This window comes from Castanea sativa, chromosome 8 (assembly GCF_040712315.1).
Source record: "Castanea sativa cultivar Marrone di Chiusa Pesio chromosome 8, ASM4071231v1".
In the NCBI taxonomy this organism is placed as follows: Eukaryota; Viridiplantae; Streptophyta; class Magnoliopsida; order Fagales; family Fagaceae; genus Castanea; species Castanea sativa.
This window is the reverse complement of record NC_134020.1, coordinates 55,686,521-55,714,270: the sequence shown is the minus strand read 5'-3', so window position 1 is coordinate 55,714,270 and position 27,750 is coordinate 55,686,521. Positions and strand designations below refer to the sequence as shown.

The 27,750-nt window shown below is 33.1% G+C and overlaps 4 protein-coding genes and 1 pseudogene across 4 annotated transcripts; 3 read left to right on the top strand and 2 right to left on the bottom strand.

The window, feature by feature from the left end:
* Positions 1-1,035: 1,035 nt before the first annotated feature.
* Positions 1,036-2,970, bottom strand: LOC142606583 (uncharacterized). The gene is made up of 3 exons (XM_075777894.1): positions 2,739-2,970; positions 2,009-2,601; positions 1,036-1,569 (listed from the first exon to the last, which is right to left on the bottom strand). Exons 1-3 carry the CDS (start codon positions 2,968-2,970, stop codon positions 1,036-1,038), a joined length of 1,359 nt encoding a protein of 452 aa, XP_075634009.1.
* Positions 2,971-4,513: 1,543 nt separating this feature from the next.
* LOC142607951 ((R)-mandelonitrile beta-glucosyltransferase-like) lies at positions 4,514-5,550 on the top strand. The gene has a single exon (XM_075779640.1). It carries the CDS (start codon positions 4,529-4,531, stop codon positions 5,507-5,509), a length of 981 nt encoding a protein of 326 aa, XP_075635755.1. The 5' UTR covers positions 4,514-4,528; the 3' UTR covers positions 5,510-5,550.
* Positions 5,551-10,337: 4,787 nt separating this feature from the next.
* LOC142608203 (7-deoxyloganetin glucosyltransferase-like) lies at positions 10,338-12,546 on the top strand. The gene is made up of 2 exons (XM_075779930.1): positions 10,338-10,896; positions 11,577-12,546. Exons 1-2 carry the CDS (start codon positions 10,380-10,382, stop codon positions 12,503-12,505), a joined length of 1,446 nt encoding a protein of 481 aa, XP_075636045.1. The 5' UTR covers positions 10,338-10,379; the 3' UTR covers positions 12,506-12,546.
* Positions 12,547-17,135: 4,589 nt separating this feature from the next.
* Positions 17,136-18,973, top strand: LOC142607429 (7-deoxyloganetin glucosyltransferase-like). The gene is made up of 2 exons (XM_075778924.1): positions 17,136-17,657; positions 18,004-18,973. The coding sequence occupies exons 1-2, from the start codon at positions 17,141-17,143 to the stop codon at positions 18,930-18,932; spliced, it is 1,446 nt and encodes a 481-aa protein (XP_075635039.1). The 5' UTR covers positions 17,136-17,140; the 3' UTR covers positions 18,933-18,973.
* Positions 18,974-19,249: 276 nt separating this feature from the next.
* Positions 19,250-22,032, bottom strand: LOC142607431 (ATPase GET3D, chloroplastic-like; annotated as a pseudogene).
* Between the last annotated feature and the right edge of the window lie 5,718 nt (positions 22,033-27,750).

The window sequence follows — 27,750 nt, the reverse complement described above, 5'->3', positions numbered from 1 at the left end:
TAGCTTTTACCTTTATTTACCGTACTTTCAGTAAAAAATTTTAGTTTCGGTAAAATAAGTGGATCCCAAATAAACCCTTAATAAGGATATGGCGTAAACACAGTGATGTCGCCATTAGTATTTGGTATGGTTCTCAGCTCTCTTGGATGTGTGGCATAAGGCTTTTATCATTAGTTTGTGGGTGGGGCTCTAGATGTCTCTGCCATGCGTTTGCCGTCAATCTCTTTAATTTGACGGCGTATTTAAGATAATACAACGAAAGTGCATTTAATTAATTAATTACCTACACCTAAATTTAGGTCACAAGTTATGAAGTTATGTAGCAATATTGGTTTTCACCGCATAATGTTTTTAGCAAAGACATCTAGGGTTTGAACTCCACTTCAACTATTGAATTATTAAAAATATTATATATATACCCTGCTTTGTAGTTTTAGTAAAAATAGAATGCCATTTCCAAGTGTACATGCAAATGGATATTGCTTATGAAAGTAAATCAGACATAGTTTTGTTCTAAATTAGTTTAGCAAAATATCATCCAATTTACTATGTGATAGTTTATCATTTCCAAGTGAAAAAGTACGTGCAAATGGATATTGCTTATGAAAGTAAATCAAACACAGTTTTGCTCTAAATTAATTTATCAAAATCTCATCCAATTTACTATGTGATAATTTATAAAACTATTAACACGTAGTTTTAGTCATTTGAGCTATTTAAATGTTGAAGGTAATCTTTTTCACAAAAAATGGTGATGTTATACCAGGGGCGGCTCTAGGAATTTTTTCTAGGGGGTCAATAAGAAACATAAATTATATAAAATCTAAAACAAAAGAGACTTAAATATATCAATATCACAAAAAAAAAAAAACATAAAATTCTACAATTGTCTTCTACGAGGTTTCATATTTTGAAATCGTTGCATGATAGATTCATTATCAATCCTATGAATTATATCTTTTTCAATGTACACAGTCAAACAATCATTCAACCACTGATCCCCCATTTGATTGCGCAATTCATTCTTGATATATTTCATTGCTGAAAAATTTCTTTAAGCAAGGTCAAAACTAACTTCACAAGCAAATATACCAATGGATATATGGCATCCTTATTTGTCTCCACCATCTTTCTAGCAAGGTCCTCAATTCCTTTAAGCTCTAAAAACTCGTTATTGGAGAGCATATCAACAATGTAAGTCTGAAGTTGATTATCAAGTACCAATACATCTGTCTCAGAAAAATCAGATGGATAGAACTTTGCAAGATGGGTCAATTTTTGTATATCAAAAGCCGAAAACGAATCACTTGGATTCAAGCAAGCCATACAAAGTAGCAACTCAATAGTCACCTCTGAAAAAAGATTATTAAACTCTTGAAGTTGCAGATCTATGACTTTAAAGAATAGATCAACACAATAGTGATGTAAATTTGTAATTTGTGGGGTGTTGCGTCGTGGCCTCACACCAACTACAAATATTTCTTCCATGTTCAAGATAGGAATATCATGCTTGCTACAAAATGTGGATACTTCAGTCAATAGAGCTTCCCACTCATCATCTCTCATCATCTGCAATCGTTGCTTAGACACTCACAAGTGTCATAGCATTTACAATATCTTGATTTTTCTTTTGCAATGCTATTGACAACTCATTTGTGATCCCCAAAATATTTTTCACCAAGTGTAAAGCAAAGGAAAATTCAAAAGATAGAATTAATCTTAAAATAGATCGAGCTTCAACTCTTTACTCAGAGAGTAGGCTATCCTTTTCAATCATCTCAAGTACATCAATTGTGGAAGAGAACATCAAAATCAAGTTGAGGATTGTCCTATAATGTGATCCCCAACGTGTATCACCAGCACGTTTAAGATTTGTCTCTTGGTTCAAACCTTGCCCACTTTCAAGTTCACCCAAGTTTAATGCTTCTATGATTTTGGCAAGTTGTGCATTTCGTAAAAATTCTCATCTTTTACAAGAAGCTCCAACAATAGTTACTATTTTACTAACCAAGCTAAAAAATTCAGCAATATCAATATGCTTGTTAGCAATAGCTACAAGAGTCAACTGAAGTTGATGAGCAAAGTAATGGACATAAAATGTTGATTTATTCTCCTTCAGAATTAAAGTTTTAAGACCATTGAATTCACCTTGCATGTTACTGACCTCATCATAACCTTGCCCACGTAGTCTTGATAAACTTAATGAATATTTACAGAATAAAAATTCAATTGCAGCTTTTAGAGACAAGGCAGAGGTATCTGCTACATGTGCGATACCAAGAAATCGCTCTGTAACAATTCCTTTTTTGTCCACATAGCGCAAAACAACGACCATTTGTTCTTTTATTGAGATATCATAGGACTCATCAACTAAAATTGAAAAGAACTTACTGCCAAGATCTTCGATGATGGCATTGGTAGTTTTATATGCAACTGCATTCACAATGTCTTTTTGAATATCAGGATGGGTTACCTTGCTATTTTTTGGAGTTTTTTGCAATACGTCATTAATAACATCATTATGATTTGCCAAAAATTGTAGAAGCTCAAGAAAATTTCCTTTATCACTTGAATCATCAGATTCATCATGACCACGAAAAGCTAACCCCCGATGCAAAAGAAATCTTATGCAATCAACTATTGCATTTAATTGAGTCCGATATATAATTTTATCTTGATTTGACTGCTTAACAAAAACACTTTGAATGTGTTGATTTTTTGCTTCATTATATTTTCACCATCCTGAAGAGCTTGGTTATGGGCACTATTAACACCTCCAATATGTTGGTCTAACTTTTCTTTCTTATTCCAACTATTGAATCCCTTTGTCACAAAACTATCACCTCCAGATTGCATACCAACATCTTGTCTAAATAGGTAACAATTTAAACAATATGCAGCATCCTTTTCAATATTATATTCCAACCAACTTTCATACTCTTTAGACCATTTAGGATTAAATCGACGCATAAGTCCACCAATTTTTGTTTGAGGAAAATCGTGTTCATAAGGTTGACATGGTTTTTTTTGTAAATAATATCTTCTTATTTCATCTCGATCATTAGGATGATAAAATGAAATATTTTTTTGTAGCCCAAGGTTTGAAGGAAGATTGTTCACATCAATACGACCATGCTTAGAAGATGAATCTTGAGTAGAAGATGAATCTTAAGTAAGATATGAATCTTGAGCAGAAGATGAATCTTGCGGCCGACGGGGTTTCCTTATTACAAATTTATCCATGGTACTAGCAAAGAACAAAAAATAAACTATTAGTTCATTTGACATTTTTTTCTAATACAATAAATATATTAATTATTGTTGTTAAGTGATTTTTTTACAATTCTTTAATTTATAAGTTTACAATTCTTTAAATATTTTATATTTTTATTCTCTTTAGTGTTAATGTATTAACCAAGTCACATTGCTAACAACCACTCCCAACTCACATTCAACCAGATTAAAGAACTATGAAAAGTCATGACTCAAGTCACTCTTATATCAAATCAATCTAACACTCACAAGCTCACAGCAAGTCAACAACTCTGCCCAAAAGTAAAGAAACTCACACTATAAATAATAAAGTAATAAAAGTGCAACTCTGCAACACGCCACCCAAAAGTAAAGAAACTCCTTATAAACTAATAAAATTATAAAAGTAATGAGTATTTAGAGCAACGACATCAGTCTATTTAAAATTTTCTAAAATATAAAAAATAATCAATTTTACACATTTTGAGCAAAAAAATACACACATCAGTAGGTGTAAAAATATGCAAAATTGTGCAAATCCATCCCCGAGCTACAATAACCGTGTATATTTTCACAGTTACTGTAGCTCGTTTATAGATTATTTTATTAATTTCCATTCGCTCGTTTTTTTTTTCTCTTCTCCATGCTCAACAAACAATTAACTGCTCATCTTCTTCTTTTTCCTTAGATGCACACAAACACACCCGCACACAAACCTATCCACACAGACAAATCAACACAACACAGAGATACATTTGCTCAAAAAAAAAAAAAAAACAGAGATACACAAACAAGATCGGTGCTTGATCGGTGCTTAATTGGATTGGAGCTCATGGATTGTGGATCGGAGCTCGGAGCTTGTGGAATGGAGCGGATCGAGCGGATCGAAGCTTGGAGCTTGTGGAATGGAGCGAATCGGAGCTTGGAGCTTGTGGAACGGAGCAGATGGGAGCTTGGATCGGAGCTCGGAGTTTGGATCGGAGCTCAGAGCTTGTGGAACGGAGCGGATCGGAGCTTGGATCGGAGCTCGGAGCTTGTGGAACAGAGCGTATTAAGACCATCATTGTGTTTGTTATTGGATGGTAAATATTGATACCATTAAAGTGTGGGTCTGGCCATGTATTTTTTTAAAAATTAATTAATTTTTTTTATTTGACAAAAACACTAACCTATGGAAAAAATGTTTATTACAACGTTGCTATGTTTAAACTAAAATGAGAACATTGCAATTTTCTTATAGTATTAAGGGGATAAAGTGTAATTTTTCTGTTTTATTATGATTAAAAACAAATTTAATTTTAAGCTGAAAATATTCTGTCTTTTTGCAGATAAGAGCTATTTAACAAATGGGTATTTGGACACAGTTATAGATTGGATTCCAAGTATGAAAGGCATTCGACTCAAGGATCTTCCAAGCCCGGTTCGAACCATAGATCCAAATGATGTTATCTTTAAATATGTGATCGAAACAGTAGAGAGAGCTCCTACTGCTTCAGGAATTGTTATTCAAACATTTGATGCATTAGAGCAAGAAGTTTTGGATGCTCTCTTGACCATGTTTCCTCATGTATATGCCATTGGCCCTCTCCAACCACTGCTCAATCACTTACCCAATGACCCTTTAAAATCAATTGGATATAGTTTATGGCAGGAAGAAACTGAGTGCCTCCGATGGCTTAACTCTAAGGCGCCCAACTCTGTAATATATGTGAATTTTGGCAGCATAGTTGTCATGACACCAACACAGTTGGTTGAGTTTGGTTGGGGACTTGCAAATAGTAAATATTTATTTTTATGGATAATTAGACCTGATTTAGTTGTTGGTGAATTAGCAATATTGCCACCTGAGTTCAAGTTAGAAACTAAAGAAAGGGGTTTGATAGCTAGTTGGTGCCCTCAAGAAGAAGTGTTGAACCACCCCTCAATTGGAGGGTTCTTAACACATAGTGGGTGGAATTCAACTATTGAAAGTGTGTGTGCAGGAGTACCAATGCTTTGTTGGCCATTCTTGGGAGATCAACAAACAAACTGTAAGTATACTTGCAATGAATGGGGCATTGGCATGGAGATTGATAATGATGTCAAGAGAGAGGAAGTGGAAAAGATTGTGAAAGAGTTGATGGAAGGAGAAAAGGGTAAGAAAATGAAGAAAAAGGCCATGGAGTGGAAAAAGTTAGCTGAAGAGGCCACTGAGCCACTTGGTTCTTCATCCATTAACTTGAACAATTTGGTGAATGAAGTGCTTTTATCGAAATGATAGATATTTTAGAAATGGAAGTGATAAAATATTTATTATAATTTGTGAAGATTTATTATAATAGCATGAATGTACCAATAACGCATTACATAATTTGTGAATCCTCTAACAAATCCACTAAAACAAGTGCCAAAACTCGCACTAGTAGTACCTCTATAATCTCTTTCTAGACCAGCTGTGTTCAAATTCTTATCCCCTCTTTTGTTGAAACTTTTGATTACTAATTTTATTGGTAAGTCATACACACACAATGGGTTCTGCCAGAGCTAATTTGCTTGGTGATACTTCTGATTTGCTCGATACAAAGCTCAGGGGGAGCAGTTTCAAAAGCATATTCTCTTATGATTTTATTTTTTCTCTCTTTAATACATTTAAATATACTTAAAGGAGAAATAAAGCATTAGGATTCAACAGTGAGATTCTAGCTAGTGATAATAATATAATTTTCATCAATAAAGTGTTGGCGAATCTAGTTTTTATAGGGTGATGCTAAGGATACTAAATTTTACTAGGTAATTTTTATAAACTGATATGTCACTAATCACAAAAAGTTATTTTATATATTAATTTATTATTATTTTAAAATCTACTAATCACATTTATTGTCTAATGAGTTTGAAAATGTTGTGCAGTAAAATTTGAAGCATCTTTAATACTTTCTATTTTTATAACTTCATGAAAGAAAATCATTCTATTTAATTATATCAAATGAGACAATTTTAACTATAATTAATCATTAATTATTAGTATAGAATTGTGAAGGCGTGAAATATTTTAGTTGTAGTGTTTACAAATAAAGGAAAAAGAATAAGTTAATTAAGTGTCCTATGACTCAAGGTTAGGCTATTTGCCAAAGTCTCACATATTCTCCTTGATTTGTGCACTTTACAAAAAAGTTGTCAGCAAAATCTAAACTTATTGTCTCTCTCATTGAGCTACCTCTCAAGAAAAAATCCATTTTTTTCTCTCCTGGTTTCACGCTTTATTTTCTTTGTCCCTGTAAGGAGGACCGTTGGGCCAAAACTATCAAATTCTTTTGTAGTATTTTCTATTTATAAAATTTCTTCCACACTAAGAAAACCTAAAAATAACCAAATTCATATTTCTTTCTCCAACTAGAAAATCAACTTAGCTTTCCAAGTTAAAATTGAAATTGGATGCAATTTCCCAACAATCTCCATTTTGACTCAAATTCTATCAAGTGGTCTTCTTTCCCTCTTGAGATAGCTCCACCTTAATGAAGTAGTCTTCTTTTCTCTTGGCATCACTTCATTTTAATCAAAGCAAATTCATTCATTTTAATTCACCCAAGAAACCACCAACTAAATCAACCAAACTCTGATACCATTTATTGGGGAGATAATACATTGGGGAGACTCATTGAGTAGTAAATATAATATATAGAGGCACACTTAATCCAAAATGCCTATGGCCAATGGATATGAGCTCAATTATGTTATATTAACTGCTTATTCTTCTTATCATTATTTAATATGAAACTTCACTCACATATATATATACCGAACAACTTTTTTCTCAGCCCAAGCATGTGTACTCATGGTTGTGACCATAGAAAATGGTGATTTTGAATGTTAGGGGCTTCTTATTATACATCCTTCCCATTCATCCACCCAGTGAGACAGTGATCAAGTTGTCATCCTCTTCCAATTCTGTCCTTAAGTAAATAAGCCATACGAACTGAGTTTGAAAACCTAAGCTTGGCAAGTCTAACTTGATGACTTCCACTAATTAATATAAGTATATCGTCCAAGCTAGACTTGCCAAGCTTAGGTTGTCAAACTTAACTTGCCAAGCTAGACTTGCCACGTCTTCAAGTGGCCTATTCTTTGAAGAAGCAGCCGCTGGGTACATGCACTTGGCCTATGAAAGAGATATAGACATATGATGTGGCTTGAATAATGCCACAGGCTGGGTTACATCGTTTTACTGTGTATGGTTTGAAGTAGTCCAGATGTCCCTCATCTATGAGCTTCCTCTGTTTAGATTCTTAATTTTTTAGTTTAAAAATGTCCTTACACCTGTATGTTTAAGTGAAGACAAAATTAAAGGACAATTCGATAAAAATGCAACTCTAACTCCCACTAAAACATTGCCTAAAAAATAGAACCACTCTCTTATTAATTTTTAAATTGATTTATTCACTTATAAATTAGATTTTCAAAAATAAAAAGTATATATATATATATAAAATAAAAAAATACATTTTTTTTTCAACAAAATAAGACCGCTTGAAAAAAGTCTTATCGCATGCGCGGGGGAGGGCATGTGATGAGGCTAGTCGTTTTAAAGATTTTTGTAATGTTTCTCCTTTTAATTAATTAATTATTATTGCTTAGTGTATGTTTGGTAAAAATTAAAAAGTCAGCTTATTTTACTATTTAGTTTATTTTTACTATTCTCTCTGTCCTAGTTTGTTTGTCCTCTATTCTATTTTGGGATGTCCCAAAATATTGTCCTGTTTCTAAAAATAAAAGTCATTAATTTACTAATGTTCCTATTATACCCCTATTTTATTTTCAAAGCTATTTTTTGATAAATTTATTTAAGGCCAGTTTTGAAAAATAATATATTTTTATAAGGCAGGCAAGACAATAAATGATGTTCCCTTAAAAAATTTGACTTTTCAAATAGGACAAACAAAGTGGGACGGAGATAGTACTATTTATGAGTTCCACTGCACTTTTTGGTATTATTCATAATTCCTACTGTACTAATTCAGTTAATTTTTACCTTTATCTACCGTATTTTCAGTAAAAAAAATTTAGTTTCGCTAAAATAAGTGGATTCTAAATAAACCCTTAATAAGGATCTGGCGTAAACATAATGATGTCGCCATTAGTATTTGGTATGGTTCTCAGCTCTCTTGGATGTGTGGCGTAAGGGTTTGTGTGGTTTCTATGCAAAGCTTGGCTTTTATCATTAGTTTGTGGGTGGGGCTCCAGATGTCTCTGTCATGCGTTTACCGTCAATCTCTTTAATTTGACGACGCATTTAAGATAATACAACGAAAGTGCATTTAATTAATTTATTACCTACACCCAAATTAAGGTCACAAGTTAGAGCTGTAAACGAGCAAAGCTTCGCTGAGTAGTGTGTGTTTGAGCTTGACTCATCAATAAAAATCAAATACTCAAGTTTGACTTGAGCTTAAGACAAGCCTAAAAATAATGTTTGAACATGAGCTTCTGAGAATGCCAAAATGCTTGAGCTCGGCTTGGCTTGGCTTGGCTTGATTTCTTGAGTTTAATATCAAGCTAAAACTCGAGCTTAAGTCAAGTTTTTTAGCTTGGGATCCAAAAAAACTGCATCATTAAATGTTTATATCACCAAAAATCAAGTAAACAAATATACATACATACATACATACATATATATATATATATATATATATATATATATATATACTCATTTTATCATGCTTCTAACACCTATGATTAGAATTTGTTCACATTACAACTTTACATAATTAAATTCATCCATCATCATTTATTGTCTATAGCTTGAGTAATTGTTTAAAATACAATTTTTACATCCACATTTGTCATTCATACAACTATAATCTTCACAAATCTAAAAAATTTAACATTCCAAAACATATATGAATAAACAAGCTATAAATTTACATTCCAAAACATATGTGTAATGTCATAATAATAAGTTTATTTAGTAAACATATATCAAACTATAAACAAGGTTAAGCTCGGCATGTTTTGTATCGAGCCCTATTGTTCACGAGCTTATTCACGAACAATTTTTTTGCTTGAGCTAGGCTTGTTTATCAAACAAGCCTAAAACTAAGGCTCAAGTTTGGCTTACTTGTAAACAAACGAACATGAACGAGCTTTTTATTGAGCCAAACCCAAGTTGTTCATGAACAGCTTGATTCATTTACAACCCTACAAGTTATGTAGCAATATGGGTTTTCACCGCATAATGTTTTTAGCAAAGACATCTAGGGTTTGAACTCCGCTTCAATTATTGAATTATTAAAAATATTATATATATACCTTGCTTTTTACTTTCAGTAAAGATAGAATGCCATTTCCAAGTGTACATGCAAATGGATGTTGCTTATGAAAGTAAATCAGACATAGTTTTGCTCTAAATTAGTTTAGCAAAATATCATCCAATTTACTATATGATAATTTATCATTTCCAAGTGAAAAAGTACGTGCAAATGGATTTTACTTATGAAAGTAAATCAAACACATTTTTGCTCTAAATTAATTTAGCAAAATCTCATCCAATTTACTATGTGATAATTTATAAAACTATTAATACGTAGTTTTAGTCAATTAAGCCATTTATATGTTGAAGGTAATCTTTTTCACAAAAAATGGTGATGTTATATATACTAGAATTTCCTAGGGAAAAAAAAAGTAGTATACACAGTCTAGGGATGATTCGTTTGGATAGAACTTATTGTTGAAAACTGAAAACACTGTAGCAAAATAATTTTAAAATGTGTGAATAGTACCGCGAGACCCATTTTTAATGAAAAAGTGGCTGAAAAGTAAAATTTGTGGGTCCGTGAACAGTGCACGAATGCACTGTTCACGGAAGACTTGGTCAACAACTGCGGCTGGAAAGAAAAAAAAAAAAAAAAAAAAAAACTGAAGGCTGGACGCTGGACGCAGCCTCCAATCCAAACACACGCATAAAAGCAAAAAAAGAAGAATTGTCTCTTTCTTAGGCCAAGTGGCATATTCCAGAGGCACAGTTAGCGGCCAAAATTGACTCGAAATTGCTAGACCGAAACAGTGGGTCATTAATCATTTTATAAGATACATTGAAACTTGGAAAGTGCATATATATTCACACACACAACACATAATAGAGAGAAGTAAAAATGGATTCCAAGGCACAAAACGCCGGTAAGCCTCATGCAGTTTGTATTCCATTTCCACTTCAAAGCCACATAAAAGCAATGCTCAAGTTTTCAAAGCTTCTCCACCATAAAGGCTTTCACATAACCTTTGTTAACACTGAGTTCAATCACGAGCGTTTTTTGAAATTTAACGGTCCCAACTCCTTGGATGGTTTGTCGGACTTCCGATTTGAAACCATTCCAGATAACCTCCCTCCGTCGGATCCAAATGCCAGCCAAGACCTCTCTTCTCTTGGCCATTCCATTATGAAAAACTTCTTGGCCCCATTTTCTAACCTTCTTGTGAAACTCAACAGTGCAACTTCAAATGTTCCTCCAGTGACTTGTATTATCTCAGACGGTTTCATGCAATTCACCATCAACGCTGCTCAGGAACTCGGAATCCCAATTCTAATGTTCTTCACTATCTCCGCTTGCAGCTTAATGGGTTACATGCATATTCCTGCTCTCAAGGATAAAGGCATCATTCCACTTAAAGGTGTGTTACAAAAACTGCGAAACTCCATTGAAATATTGCATTAATTTATTAGAGCAATTGCACTTTTGGATTATTAATTATTACTATTTTTTTGGAGAAGAATTATTATTATTATTATTATTATTACAAACTTACAATATCCATCTTTACTTCTGTAGTTTAAAATGTAGCAATATTCTATTTTCTTTTATTTTACTGATTCTACTGAACACTTTACTCCTCTATTATCATTTTATATATTAAAAACTCAATTTTTTTGTTCGTTGAAAATATGTCTGAACCAACATGTTAATGACCTTTATACCCTCTTATAACAAACATATCGCATGCGCGCAGTAATACACAATTGACAATTTGAAGGATTATAGTTGTGCATATGTGACGTGTTTGTTATGGGAGCGTATTAAGAGCATCATTGTGTTTGTTATTGGATGGTAAATATTGATACCATTAAAGTGTGGGTCTGGCCATTTATTTTTTTTTAAATTAATTAATTTTTTTTATTTGACAAAAACACTAACCTAAGGAAAAAATGTTCATTACAACGTTGCTATGTTTAAACTAAAATGAGAACATTGCAATTTTCTTATAGTATTAAGGGGATAAAGTGTAATTTTTCTGTTTTATTATGATTAAAAACAAATTTAATTTTAAGCTGAAAATATTCTGTCTTTTTGCAGATAAGAGCTATTTAACAAATGGGTATTTGGACACAATTATAGATTGGATTCCAGGTATGAAAGGCATTCGACTCAAGGATCTTCCAAGCCCGGTTCGAACCATAGATCCAAATGATGTTATCTTTAAATATGTGATCGAAACAGCAGAGAGAGCTCCTACTGCTTCAGGAATTGTTATTCAAACATTTGATGCATTAGAGCAAGAAGTTTTGGATGCTCTCTTGACCATGTTTCCTCATGTATATGCCATTGGCCCTCTCCAATCACTGCTCAATCACTTACCCAATGACCCTTTAAAATCAGTTGGATATAGTTTATGGGAGGAAGAAACTGAGTGCCTCCAATGGCTTAACTCTAAGGCGCCCAACTCTGTAATATATGTGAATTTTGGTAGCATAGTTGTTATGACACCAGCACAGTTGGTTGAGTTTGGTTGGGGACTTGCAAATAGTAAATGTTTATTTTTGTGGATAATTAGACCTGATTTAGTTGTTGGTGAATCAGCAATATTGCCACCTGAGTTCAAGTTAGAAACTAAAGAAAGGGGTCTGATAGCTAGTTGGTGCCCTCAAGAAGAAGTGTTGAACCACCCCTCAATTGGAGGGTTCTTAACACATAGTGGGTGGAATTCAACTATTGAAAGTGTGTGTGCAGGAGTACCAATGCTTTGTTGGCCATTCTTGGGAGATCAACAAACAAACTGTAAGTATACTTGCAATGAATGGGGCATTGGCATGGAGATTGATAATGATGTCAAGAGAGAGGAAGTGGAAAAGATTGTGAAAGAGTTGATGGAAGGAGAAAAGGGTAAGAAAATGAAGAAAAAGGCCATGGAGTGGAAAAAGTTAGCTGAAGAGGCCACTGAGCCACTTGGTTCTTCATCCATTAACTTGAACAATTTGGTGAATGAAGTGTTTTTATCGAAATGATAGATATTTTAGAAATGGAAGTGATAAAAAATTTATTATAATTTGTGAAGATTTATTATAATAGCATGAATGTACCAATAACGCATTACATAATATGTTAATCCTCTAACAAATCCACTAAAACAAGTGCCAAAACTCGCACTAGTAGTACCTCTATAATCTCTTTCTAGACCAGCTGTGTTCAAATTCTTATCCCCTCTTTTGGTGAAACTTTTGATTACTAATTTTATTGGTAAGTCATACACACGCAATGGGTTCTGCCAGAGCTAATTTGCTTGGTGATACTTCTGATTTGCTCGATACAAAGCTCAGGGGGAGCAGTTTCAAAAGCATATTCTCTTATGATTTTATTTTTTCTCTCTTTAATACATTTAAATATATTTAAAGGAGAAATAAAGCATTAGGATTCAACAGTGACATTCTAGCTAGTGATAATAATATAATTTTCATCAATAAAATGTTGGCGAATCTAGTTTTTATAGGGTGATGCTAAGGACACTATAAATTATACTAGGTAATTTTTATAAATTGATGTGTCACTAATCACAAAAAATTATATTATATATTAATTTATTATTATTTTAAAATCTACTAATCACATTAGTTGTCTAATGAGTTTGAAAATGTTATGCAGTAAAATTTGAAGCATCTTAAATATTTTCTATTTTTACAACTTCATGAAAGAAAATCATTCTATCTAATTAAATCAAATGAGACATTGTTAACTATAATTAATCATTAATTATTAGTATAGAATTGTGAAGGCGTGAAATATTTTAGTTTTAGTGTTTACAAATAAAGGAAAAAGAATAAGTTAATTAAGTGTCCTATGACTCAAGGTTAGGCTATTTGCCAAAGTCTCACATATTCTCCTTGATTTGTGCACTTTACAAAAAAGTTGTCAGCAAAATCTAAACTTATTGTCTCTCTCATTGAGCTACCTCTCAAGAAAAAATCCATTTTTTTCTCTCCTGGTTTCACGCTTTATTTTCTTTGTCCCCGTAAGGAGGACCGATGGGCCAAAACTATCAAATTATTTTGTAGTATTTTCTATTTATAAAATTTCTTCCACACTAAGAAAACCTAAAAATAACCAAATTCATATTTCTTTCTCCAACTAGAAAATCAACTTAGCTTTCCAAGTTAAAATTGAAATTTGATGCAATTTCCCAACAATCTCCATTTTGACTCAAATTCTATCAAGTGGTCTTCTTTCCCTCTTGAGATAGCTCCACCTTAATGAAGTAGTCTTCTTTTCTCTTGGCATCACTTCATTTTAATCAAAGCAAATTCATTCATTTTAATTCACACAAGAAACCACCAACTAAATCAACCAAACTTTGATACCATTTATTGGGGAGATAACACATTGGGGAGACTCATTGAGTAGTAAATATAATATATAGAGGCACACTTAATCCAAAATGCCTATGACCAATGGATATGAGCTCAATTATGTTATATTAACTGCTTATTCTTCTTATTATTATTTAATATGAAACTTCACTCACATATATATATATATATATATATATATATATATATATATATATATATACCGAACAACTTTTTTCTCAACCCAAGCAGTTGTACTCATGGTTGTGACCATAGAAGATGGTGATTTTGAATGTCAGGGGCTTTGTATTATACATCCTTCCCATTCATCCACCCAGTGAGACAGTGATCAAGTTGTCATCCTCTTCCAATTCTGTCCTTAAGTAAATAAGCCATACGAACTGAGTTTGAAAACCTAAGCTTGGCAAGTCTAACTTGATGACTTCCACTAATTAATATAAGTATATCGTCCAAGCTAGACTTGCCAAGCTTAGGTTGTCAAACTTAACTTGCCAAGCTAGACTTGCCACGTCTTCAAGTGGCCTATTCTTTGAAGAAGCAGCCGCTGGGTACATGCACTTGGCCTATGAAAGAGATGTAGACATATGATGTGGCTTGAATAATGCCACAGGCTCGGTTACATCGTTTTACTGTGTATGGTTTGAATTAGTCCAGATGTCCCTCATCTATGGGCTTCCTTTGTTTAAATTCCTAATTTTTTAGTTTAAAAATGCTCTTACACCTGTATGTTTAAGTAAAGACAAAACTAAAGGACAATTCGGTAAAAATCCAACTCTAACTCCCACTAAAACATTGCCTAAAAAATAGAACCACTCTCTTATTAATTTTTAAATTGATTTATTCACTTATAAATTAGATTTTCAAAAATAAAAAGTATATATATATATATAATAAAAAAATACATTTTTTTTTCAACAAAATAAGACTACTTGAAAAAAGTCTCATCGCACGCGCGGAGCGCGTGTGATGAGGCTAGTCGTTTTAAAGATTTTTGTAATGTTTCGCCTTTTAATTAATTAATTATTATTGCTTAGTGTATGTTTAGTAAAAATTAAAAAGTCAACTTATTTTACTATTTAGTTTATTTTTACTATTCTCTCCGCCCCAGTTTGTTTGTCCTCTATTCCATTTTGGGATGTCCCAAAATATTGTCCTGTTTCTAAAAATAAAAGTCATTAATTTACTAATGTTCCTATTATACCCCTATTTTATTTTCAAAACTATTTTTTGATAAATTTATTTAAGGGCAGTTTTGGAAAATAATATATTTTTATAAGGCAGACAAGACAATAAATGATGTTCCCTTAAAAAATTTAACTTTTCAAATAGGACAAACAAAGTGGGACGGAGGTAGTACTATTTATGAGTTCCACTGCACTTTTTGGTATTATTCATAGGTCCTACTGTACTAATTCAGTTAACTTTTACTTTTATCTACTGTACTTTCAGTAAAAAAAATTTAGTTTCGGTAAAATAAGTGGATCCTAAATAAACCCTTAATAAGGATCTAGCGTAAACATAATGATGTCGCCATTAGTATTTGGTATGGTTCTCAGCTCTCTTGGATGTGTGGCGTAAGGGTTTGTGTGGTTTCTATGCAAAGCTTGGCTTTTATCATTAGTTTGTGGGTGGGGCTCCAGATGTCTCTGCCATGCGTTTACCGTCAATTTCTTTAATTTGACGGCGCATTTAAGATAATACAACGAAAGTGCATTTAATTAATTTATAACCTACACCCAAATTAAGGTCACAAGTTAGAGCTGTAAACGAGCAAAGCTTTGATGAGTAGTGTGTGTTTGAGCTTGACTCATCAATAAAAATCAAATACACAAATTTGGCTTGAGCTTAAGACAAGCCTAAAAATAATGTTTGAACTTGAGCTTGTGAGAATGCCAAAATGCTCTCGGCTTGGCTTGGCTTGATTACTCGAGTTTAATATCAAGCTAAAACTCGAGCTTAAGTCAAGTTTTTTAGCTTGGGATCCAAAAAAACTGCATCATTAAATGTTTATATCACCAAAAATCAAGTAAACAAATATACATACATACATACATATATATATATATATATATGCTCATTTTATCATGCTTCTAACACCTGTGATTAGAATTTGTTCACATTACAACTTTACATAATTAAATCCATCCATCATCATTTATGGTCTATAGCTTGAGTAATTGTTTAAAATACAATTTTTACATCCACATTTGTCATTCATACAACTATAATCTTCACAAATCTAAAAAATTTAACATTCCAAAACATATATGAATAAACAAGCTATAAATTTACATTCCAAAACATATGTGTAATGTCATAATAATAAGTTTATTTAGTAAACATATATCAAACTATAAACAAGGTTAAGCTCAGCATGTTTTGTATCGAGCCCTATTGTTCACGAGCTTATTCACGAACAATTTTTTTGCTTGAGCTAGGCTTGTTTATCAAACAAGCCTAAAACTAAGGCTCAAGTTTGACTTATTTGTAAACAAACGAACATGAATGAGTTTTTTATTGAGCCAAGCTCAAGTTGTTCATGAACAGCTTGGTTCGTTTACAACTCTACAAGTTATATAGCAATATTAGTTTTCACCGCATAATGTTTTTAGGAAAGACATCTAGGGTTTGAACTCCAATTCAACTATTGAATTATTAAAGATATTATATATACCCTGCTTTGTAGTTTTAGTAAAAATCGAATGCCATTTCCAAGTGTACATGCAAATGGATATTGCTTATGAAAGTAAATCAGACATAGTTTTGCTCTAAATTAGTTTAGCAAAATATCATCCAATTTACTATGTGATAATTTATCATTTCCAAGTGAAAAAGTACGTGCAAATGGATATTACTTATGAAAGTAAATAAAACACATTTTTGCTCTAAATTAATTTAGCAAAATCTCATCCAATTTACTATGTGATAATTTATAAAACTATTAATACGTAGTTTTAGTCATTTAAGCCATTTAAATGTTGAAGGTAATCTTTTTCCCAAAAATGGTGATGTTATATATACTAGAATTTCCAAAGGAAAAAAAAAGTAGTATACACAGTCTAGGGATGAATCATTAACATCGGATATATAAAAGCAAAAAAAGAAGAATTGTCTCTTTCTTAGACCAAGTGGCATATTCCAGAGGCACAGTTAGCGGCCAAAATTGACTCGAAATTGCTAGACTGAAACAGTGGGTCATTAATCATTTTATAAGATACATTGAAACTTGGAAAGTGCATATATATTCCCACACACAACACATAATAGAGAGAAGTAAAAATGGATTCCAAGGCACAAAACGCCGGTAAGCCTCATGCAGTTTGTATTCCATTTCCACTTCAAAGCCACATAAAAGCAATGCTCAAGTTTTCAAAACTTCTCCACCATAAAGGCTTTCACATAACCTTTGTTAACACAGAGTTCAACCACCAGCGTTTTCTAACATTTAGCGGTCCCAACTCCTTGGATGGTTTGTCTGACTTCCGATTCGAAACCATTCCAGATAACCTCCCTCCATCGGATCCAAATGCCAGCCAAGACCTCTCTTCTCTTGGCCATTCCATTATGAAAAACTTCTTGGCCCCATTTTCTAACCTTCTTGTGAAACTCAACAGTGCAACTTCAAACGTTCCTCCAGTGACTTGTATTATCTCAGACGGTTTCATGCAATTCACCATCAACGCTGCTCAAGAACTCGGAATCCCAATTCTAATGTTCTTCACTATCTCCGCTTGTAGCTTCATGGGTTACATGCAGATTCCTCCTCTCAAGGATAAAGGCATCATTCCACTTAAAGGTGTGTTACAAAAACTGCGAAACTCCATTGAAATCTTGCATTAATTTATAAGAGCAATTGCACTTTTGGATTATTAATTATTACTAGTGTTATTTTTTTGGAGAAGAATTATGAATTATGAATTATTATCATTATCATTATTATTATTATTATTATTATTATTATTATTATTATTACAAACTTACAAATTACAATATCCATCTTTACTTCTTTAGTTTAAAATGTAGCAATATCCTATCTTATTTTATTGTACTGATTCCACTGAACACTTTACTCCTCTATTATCATTTTATTATGATTAAAAACAAATTTAATTTTAAGCTGAAAATATTCTGTCTTTTTGCAGATAAGAGCTATTTAACAAATGGGTATTTGGACACAGTTATAGATTGGATTCCAGGTATGAGAGGCATTCGACTCAAGGATCTCCCAAGCTCGGTTCAAACAATAGATCCAAATGATGTTACCTTTAAATATGTGATCGAAATAGCAGAGAGAGCTCCTACTGCTTCAGGAATTGTTATTCAAACATTTGATGCATTAGAGCAAGAAGTTTTGGATGCTCTCTTGACCATGTTTCCTCATGTATATGCCATTGGCCCTCTCCAATCACTGCTCAATCACTTACCCAATGACCCTTTAAAATCAGTTGGATATAGTTTATGGGAGGAAGAAACTGAGTGCCTCCAATGGCTTAACTCTAAGGTGCCCAACTCTGTAATATATGTGAATTTTGGCAGCATAGTTGTTATGACACCAGCACAGTTGGTTGAGTTTGGTTGGGGACTTGCAAATAGTAAATGTTTATTTTTGTGGATAATTAGACCTGATTTAGTTGTTGGTGAATCAGCAATATTGCCACCTGAGTTCAAGTTAGAAACTAAAGAAAGGGGTCTGATAGCTAGTTGGTGCCCTCAAGAAGAAGTGTTGAACCACCCCTCAATTGGAGGGTTCTTAACACACAGTGGGTGGAATTCAACTATTGAAAGTGTGTGTGCAGGTGTACCAATGCTTTGTTGGCCATTCTTGGGAGATCAACAAACAAACTGTAAGTATACTTGCAATGAATGGGGCATTGGCATGGAGATTGATAATGATGTCAAGAGAGAGGAAGTGGAAAAGATTGTGAAAGAGTTGATGGAAGGAGAAAAGGGTAAGAAAATGAAGAAAAAGGCCATGGAGTGGAAAAAGTTAGCTGAAGAGGCCACTGAGCCACTTGGTTCTTCATCCATTAACTTGAACAATTTGGTGAATGAAGTGCTTTTATCGAAATGATAGAGATTTTAGAAATGAAAGTGACAAAAAATTTATTATAATTTGTGAAAATTTATTATAAGAGCATGAATGTACCAATAGCGCATTACATAATATGTTAATCCTCTAACAAATCCACTAAAACAAGTGCCAAAACTCGCACTAGTAGTACCTCTATAATCTCTTTCTTGACCAGCTGTATCCAAATTCTTACCCCCTCTTTTGGTGAAACTCTTGATTTCTAATTTTATTGGTAAGTCATACACACACAATGGGTTCTGAGCCAGAGCTCATTTGCTTGGTGATACTTCTGATTTGCTAGATACAAAGCTCAGGGGTAGCAGTTTCAAAAGCATATTCTCTTATCATTTTATTTTTTCTCTCTTTAATACATTTAAATATATTTAAAGGAGAAATAAAGCATTAGGATTCAACAGTGAGATTCTAGTTTAAAGATTAAAAGTTCAAATTATCCACTGGCTTTATGATGACTAAGAAACTTGAAGGTCCCATTTCTATAAATTTTTTTTCTCTATAGCAAAATAGAAAATTAATTCCATATCACTTGGAATGCTACACCTTAAGAGGCACAAGTAGCACAAAAAGTGGTCAAAGATTTGAAGAATGGGAAGAAGGACTTACTTGGTATAGCTTGATCTCGGACTTGTCAAAACCAGGCATGAAAAGGGTTATGGACTTGTTGGCTGGATCAGACTTTACTGACGATATATTGCTGCTATGGCTTGCTGGCAGAGAAAGAAGATTCTACGCATCTTTACCAACTGTGTTGAGCATGATTCATTCCAGTTGAGATGGAAACCCACTTGGACTTGCTGGATGAAAGCAAAAGGCAAGGGAAAAAAGTTTTGCTTGGCTCTTTCCACGGACTCTTCATCCAAATGTGGAGGAGCAATACTAAACGCACCAGACACCTGTGCACCAGCTTGGATTGCACAGCCCCAATAACGTAATGCAGAATTGACAGAGATTGGATTGTTTGGGTCCATCACCAGGAAGCAGCCAAATTTATGTGGTTGCAAGAAGGCAGATGATCCTCTCTGCACGGCATATAAGCAATGCAGAATCTCATCGGGGTTATCTCTAACTGTGGTCTAACAAATAAGAATCATGTTTAATTACCTCCAACATTTGTTCCAAAGTGTCCCATATTTCTGCACTCATTTTCCTATTCACAAGGGACCTTCTGCCACGTATGTTCATGGCTTCATCTACAAGTCTAATAAGTGAAGGACCAGCCACTCTCCCAAGATCAGTTTTTTCAGACAAGTTCCGGAGATATTTTAAGTACAATCTGTGCCATCATGTTCTTTCGTAAACATCATCATGAGAGAGAGAGAGAGAGAGGTTTGCTAACCTTGCTTTACTGCTTGCACCTATCATCTGTAAGATCTCCTCATTGCTGACACCATCATATATTATTATGTCAAATTTATCTTTTTTGTTGTTTCTTTAATCCACGATACTTAAGATCTTACAAGCCTCTCAAGTGTGAATGCTGAAGCAATAGAATCCATTCCAGGAAGCACTCCCAGCTCTTCTTCCGCAATCTACCATGATATAAGGAATGGTCCATAAAAAGTTCTCTGAAACATTCAAGGGCAACTATATCTTTCTTTAAATTAGGTTGCACAAGAATATCAGAAAGTGATAGTATGTACACACCCCTTCAAGAACTCCTTGGGTCATATTAAGATGGGCATCTGCTTGCTTTATTTGATTGAGAGGCTCAAGAATCAGCTGTTATTATAAAAAAAAATTCATATTGAGTAAACCGCTCAAAGCAAAAGTTGTTAAAGAAGGATAGGAGGTGAAAAGACACACTTTAGAGGTTTCCAACCTAACAGCTGAAAGGTTGTTGTTGCATAATACAGGAGAAGTTCCAATCTTACAGTTTAAAAGATAATTAGCAGTGGGGTCTTGTGAATGTATCACCAAGCATGTACTAAGCCCTGCCATTGCATAATGCTGAAAAACATAAAGGGTGTTAGTGTAAGTTACTAAACAATTTTAGAAAAACAAAGTCTTAAGTTCTAAACTCCTAACATAATCTCTAGACGAAAGAAAAAAGTTTGTTACTGGATCTAACTTTAAGTGGAAGACTGACATAACCTTTTAAAAGAAATTACATCAAAAGCAGATAAAGGAACTTCCAGCTTAGCTAAAGAACATAAATGACTTAAGGAAGAGGTCTTATTGCTCACTATTACCCTCCATGAAGAAAGTTAAGTTTTTTACTTATTTGATTGAAATATATGGTCAAAATACAAAAATTTTATAAGCTTGATTTGCTCCATGACTTTAGATATAATATTCATCATTTTGACTTTAAATATCTCCCCAACATTAAATTCAGCCATGTGACAACATTGAGCAATGTAGAACAAAATGCGTAATCCTCCCCAAAGGACAATTAAATTCAATCATATGGTTTATTGGCCAATACAGCCATATGTTTAAAAATTTAACTCGGAAATTGAAAAATAAAGCACCTAAGAAATTGTACTTAAATTTTATCCTCGCGAAAGTTCTCACATTCTTTAACCAGAATGAATTAGCGAATGTCCCCCTTTAAAGCACCCATAATTGGAATTCTCACAATCAAATTATATATCAAAAGTAAAGCAGTGAAATTTAACTCAATAACCCACAAAATTAAGACTAAACATAAACTCCCAGCAAAACCCAGGAAATAACAAACTCTAAATATGTATGTTGTATGTTACCTGAGCGGCGAATACAGCTGAGGTGGTCTTGCCGGATCCACCTTTGCCCAAAAAAGTGACCAACTTGGTTGATTGCTGAGAAGAATTAGCACTACTACTAGTACTACTACTACTACCATCCTCTGCTAAAGCTGACACTGCAAAAGCTCTTCTTCGAAAATGGTAAATAGGAGGAGGAGAGGAGAAGCGAGAGAAGAAGCCATTTTGGTAAGAACTTGAAGTGTTCAGTTCTGTGTGTATGCGGGTGAGACTGAAAAAAAGACAGGAATTTTATTTTAGTAATGTTTTTTGAGTTGGGGGAACATGGGGGTTGTTGGCTTGCAACAAAAAACAACGTTGTGAATCACTGAATCTATTTTTGGAAAAAACAACAAAGAGGGACCGTTGAGTGGTACTTCTTGCACTTCTTTTCTCTGTTAGAAAGACAACCCAACTTTCTCCATGGCCCATGGGCCTCCGTGGTAGGTCTCTTCTTTTTTGCTATGTCAAGCCCATGGATGGGTTCATAAATATCATATTACTCATTTATTGATAATAATATAATTTTCATCAATAAAATGTTGGTGAAACTAGTTTTTATGGCGTGATGCTAAAGACACTATAAATTTTACTAGGTAATTTTTATAAACTGATATATCACTAATTACAAAAAAAAAAAAGTATTTTATATATTAATTTTTATTATTTTAAAATCTACCAATCACATGTACTGTCTAATGAGCTTGAAAATGTTGTGTAGTAAAATTTAAAGTATCTTTAATCTATTCTATTTTTATATCTTCATGAAAGAAAATCATTCTATCTAATTAAATCAAATGAGGCAATTTTAACTAAAATTAGTCATTAATTATTAGTATAGATTTGTTAAGGGGTGAAATATTAGGGATGGCAATGGGGCGGGGCGGGGCCGAAGGATGTGGTCTTCGTCCCAGCCCTGCAAGGTTTTTTCTTGCCCCATTCCCGCCCCGTCCAGCATGATGGAGAAAACTTTCTCACCCGATCCCTGCCCCTTAGAGTCCCGCAAAGCCCTGTCCCATCCCGTAAAACTCTACTTTTTGTTAATTTTTCCTACAACTAGTATAATTTTTTTTAATGAAACTTATTTCATTAATAAGAATATAGTTGAAATTACAACTAAATTTATCCTATCAAATCAAATCAATTTTTAGAAAAAATTGAATAATATATCTAATTGTATAACAAGACAATCATCAATAAAAAATTTTAAAAAAAAAAAATCTCATAGTATAACACATAACAAAATAAAGGTAGAGAACCATATTGGGTAGAATAAAATAAGCTAATATTGATATGTTTGTTTAATATAGTAGAGTTTTAGGATATAAAAAATTTACAATTATAACACTTAACAACGCGGGGCGGGGCGGGGTAGGGATGGGAAGGGGCAGGGCGAGGTGGGTCTAAAAAGTTTAAACTCATCCCTGTCCCGCCCTGTGGTATGGGGCTAAAATCTTGCCTCATCCCCACCCTACCACTTTTGCGGGGCGGGGAAAACCCGTGCGGGGCAAAGCGGGGAGGGGTGGGTTAAGCGGAGTGGGGAAAAATTGCAATCCCTATGAAATATTTTAGTTGTAGTGTTTACATATAAGGAAAAAAGAATAAGTTAATTAAGTATCTTATGAACAAGCTCAAGATTGTTCAACAAGAAAATGAACTAACCTTGAACATTTAATTTAGTTTGATGAAGAGCTTAAGCTCGATTTACATTTGAAATTAAATTAAATGAGCAATCTAGAACTTTTAATACTCAAGGTCGGGCCATTTGCCAAAGCCTCACATATTCTCCTTAATTTGTGCGCTTTAAAAATAAGTTGTCAGCAAAACCTAAACTTTATTGTCTCTCTCATTAAGCTACCTCCCAAGAAAAAATCCATTTTTTCTCTCCTGATTTTACGCTCTATTTTCCTTGTCTCCATAGGGAGGACCATTGGTCCAAAACTATCAAATTCTTTTGTAGTATTTTCTATTTATAAAATTTCTTCCACACCAAGAAAACCCAAAAATAACCAAACTAATATTTCTTTCTCCTACTAGAAAATCAACTTAGCTTTCCAAGTCAAAATTGGAATTTGATGCAATTTCCCAACAATCTCTGCTTTGACTCAAATTCCATCAAGTAGTCTTCTTTCCCTCTTGAGATAGCTCCACCTTAATGAAGTAGTCTTATTTCCTCTTGGCATCACTCCACTTTAATCAAAGCAAATTCATCCATTTTAATTCACACAAGAAACCACCAACTAAATCAAACAAACTCTGATACCACTTATTGGAGAGATAACACATTAGGGAGATTCATTAAGTAGTTAATATGACATATAGAGACATATTTAACCCAAAATGCTTAAGGCAATGGATAGGAGCTCGATTATGTTATAATAACTACTTATTCTTCTTATCATTATTTAATATGGAACTTTACTCACATGTATATATCTAACAACTTTTGTCTCAGCCCAAGTAGTGGCACTCTTGGTTGTGACCAAAGAAAATGGTGATTTTGAATGTTAGGGGCTTCGTATTATACATCCTTCCCACTTATACACTGAGTGAGACAGTGATCAAGTTGTCCTCCTCTTCGAATTCTGTCCTTAGGTAATTAACCCATACGAACAAGCTTAAGTTGAGTTTAAAAACTTAAGCTTAGCAAGTCTAGCTTGGACTATATACTAATATTAATTAGTGGAAGTCACCACACTACTGTACAAGGATAAACAAAAATGAAAAACAGATTGTAAATTTTTTTTATATTTTAATCATGAGCATCTTGAAAATTTGTCAAACTTATTAACCAATTCGTGCAATATTCCATTGCGTGTTATATATTAGCTAAAGTTGTACCTAGCACAATAGAAATAGATTTTTGCTTCAAGCACCATGTGGCTCAAAATTGTTTAATTAGCAAATTAATCACAACCAAGACGTGCTTATTCCCTCTAAATATTGTGAAGAGCAAGGAAAAGAAAATGAAGAAGAATTAATAGAAGAATGTTTCCTTCTATCTCAAATTCATAAAAATTCATAACAAAGAAGGACCAAGTTCAACATAATTTAGCATGATAAAAGATAAATTCAATATCCACTGCCATTGCAATTTGTACAAGAGAGTAATGGTGTTCAATATGTATATATGTAAGTGTCACTCCCACTAGTTTGCATTTTTAATCTCCGGCATAAACACAGTTTGAAAGGGATCGGTCCTAGGTGACCTTGGTGGTGGCTCCGAAAGCATATTTCCAAAACTATCATAATGAATGACCCCTGAAAACGCCGGTGGCTGGCATTTATCGCCCATCAAGATTGATTTCTGCCACAACCCACCTTCACCTTCACCTTCATCATCTCTAAAATCATGGCCACCACCTTTTTTCTTGTACATGAATGTATTTGCCTTGTTACTAATACTTGTCACGAATTTCTTGGGTGACAACAATGGTGACTTCAAGGGTGGTGACTTCAATTGATTTGCCTTGTTGCTAATTGATTTCACGAGCTTCATGGATGGTGACTTCAAGGGTGGTGACGACTTCTTAGGCATAAATGAGTCATTACTTTCATCGTCATCTTCGTAATCTTTTTGAGCACGATGCGAATGCTTGGCACATAAAGCTACAAGAGCCATAACCGAGAAGAACAAGCCAATTGTTAATGGCAATGACCCAAATTGGTCTTCCTATGTTGAGGAATTAGACGTACCATTTGATGCGATGGAACGTGTTTGTTTGAAGAAAATGATGAAGATGATATGAATGAAATTTTTGTTGTTAGTGGATGAACTTCAAAGTTTGAACGCTTCAAGAATGAGCATTCTTGTAATGTTGTATATATAGGTGGTTCCGTTTTATTCTAATTATAGTTTTTTTTGGTGGAAGGTAATAGCTAGGAAGGAAAGACTTTTGACATCTTCTTTGTGCCTTCGATGTTTTTAGCCTAACAAAAAAAAGTACAAAAAAAAAAAAATAGTATTGTATTTGTTTAGGTTAGTTGTAGCTTCATTCTATATGGGGTACATTTGCAATTTTAACTTTAAATTTTAGGATACATTGTGTAACTTGATTCGAAAAATTGAAATTGAATCGCTGTACAATGGCAAAATCATCCACACAAAATAAAGAGAAATAAATACATTTATTCATAACCGGATTATATTTATTTAATATAATACAGTTGTCAATGTGAATATCTATTTCTTTTAATAAGAACACAATGCAGAGAGAAGCATAAATTAACCCCAAAAAAAATTCAATATTGAATTAGTATAATAAAATATAAAATTAAAAAACTAAAATAGAGAAAACAATTAATGTGTTGTAATTGATAAAACATATAATAAATACATATACTAAAACGAGTAGGTCTAATCATGGTTCGAGTTGATACGAGCGTTTTCCTTGTTTTACTTTTTGGGTCTCACTAACACACTTACAAACGAGTCTTCTTTTTCTTCTTCTTCTTCTTCTAGAAGTCAATATAATATATAAGAATAACAATATAACACTTGACCCAGAAGTTGAAGCCTACAGATTTGGACTAAATTATGTACTATTAACCATTCACTCTTGTGGTTTTATCTAATGTGAGACTATAATAAGTAACTAATTTTCCTAAGATGTGTTGATGTTGACCTTGTAGCTATACACTTCTGTATTTTCTCTATTATCTTATTAATTAGTGTACCATCACAGACATATTAAACTTAATTATTTATTTGTCGCAATATTTCAAGAAGTCACTTTCGATAAATCTTTTCTTTCTTTGGTTCATTATAAGACGATTGTTGCGATAGCAATGACAAACGTCTTCTCGGTATATATGCATATGCATGCTAGCTAGATCAACATAGAAAGTATATTAAACTTCATGTAATAATAAATACTGAATATAAATCTCATATAACAGAGACAATTACAAAGATAAGTCTCACATATTACGCATGAAAACAAACGTAGTTCCTAACACATTTTCCTCGTTTGCAGTATTCTAAGAGGTTCTTGTGGTCAATGCCAAGAATGTGAGGTTTACAAAGCCAAGAACGAAGCTCTTGGGTAAGTCACAGTTTTTTGTTTTAATAAATGGTAGTTCACTATTATTTAAAATTATCATCAACATTATTATTATGTAATGTTACTTTTTTTTCTTCAATTAATTAATTAGGGTTAGTTTAAGGTTTTATCTTTTATGTTAACTGATTTGTGAGTTGCAACTTGGGTATTTATTATCTCTATTGGGCGTACCGAAAATCAAGACTAATTCCACCATTTTTTTAAGCTTGAATTTATGAAAGAGAACCGAGACTTGTTGATCATCTTGTTGGTAGAATTAAGTCAATGAAAGTATTATTATTAAGATTGAACAGCACAGCCAAAATAAAAAAGTTTAAGTCAATTAATTCCATTGTGCCCACTACACCACTAATTTCCAAGGTCAAATGCGTAAGCATATTCTAGTACACATCACATGTTGATTAAGGCAAGAGCTCAAATAATAGCAAGTATAATAAGCAAGGCTTAGAAATTCTTCTTGTAATTATAACCCCCGTGATCCAATTTGTAAAAAAAAATTTTCACTTATTATCATTGGTAGTTCTAGTCACTTCTAGCTAGAGAAATGATATCTAGCTAACTATTTAGAAAATCTTCATTCCTATTTTAATTTTAATCCAACAAGACACATATATATGATTAGTAGTTTTTGACATTGTTAAAACTAATTATAAGATTTCTTTTTGTCTTGTAGCATTTGCAAAGTGAAGCATAATTTTCCACATTCAAAGTTTAGCTTGCCAAAAGGGATTAAAAAAACAGAAGGAAGAAAAAGAAGAAAAATAACCCATTTATGTCACTCAAAGATGATGACTTATTATATAGTAGAATATCGTACTGAACACGTCCCAATATGTTAAAAAGTTTGCCGTCAAGCTCAAGCAAATTATAAGTAGTTTGAATTTCCCAAGATTTTCATCATTCTTATTACACACCTCAAATAACATGCTATCACCTTTACTATTTTTTTCCTTTTATTTTATGTTTATCTCTTTTTCTTTAAGATGCTATCATCCTGTCTTGATTTGCATCAAA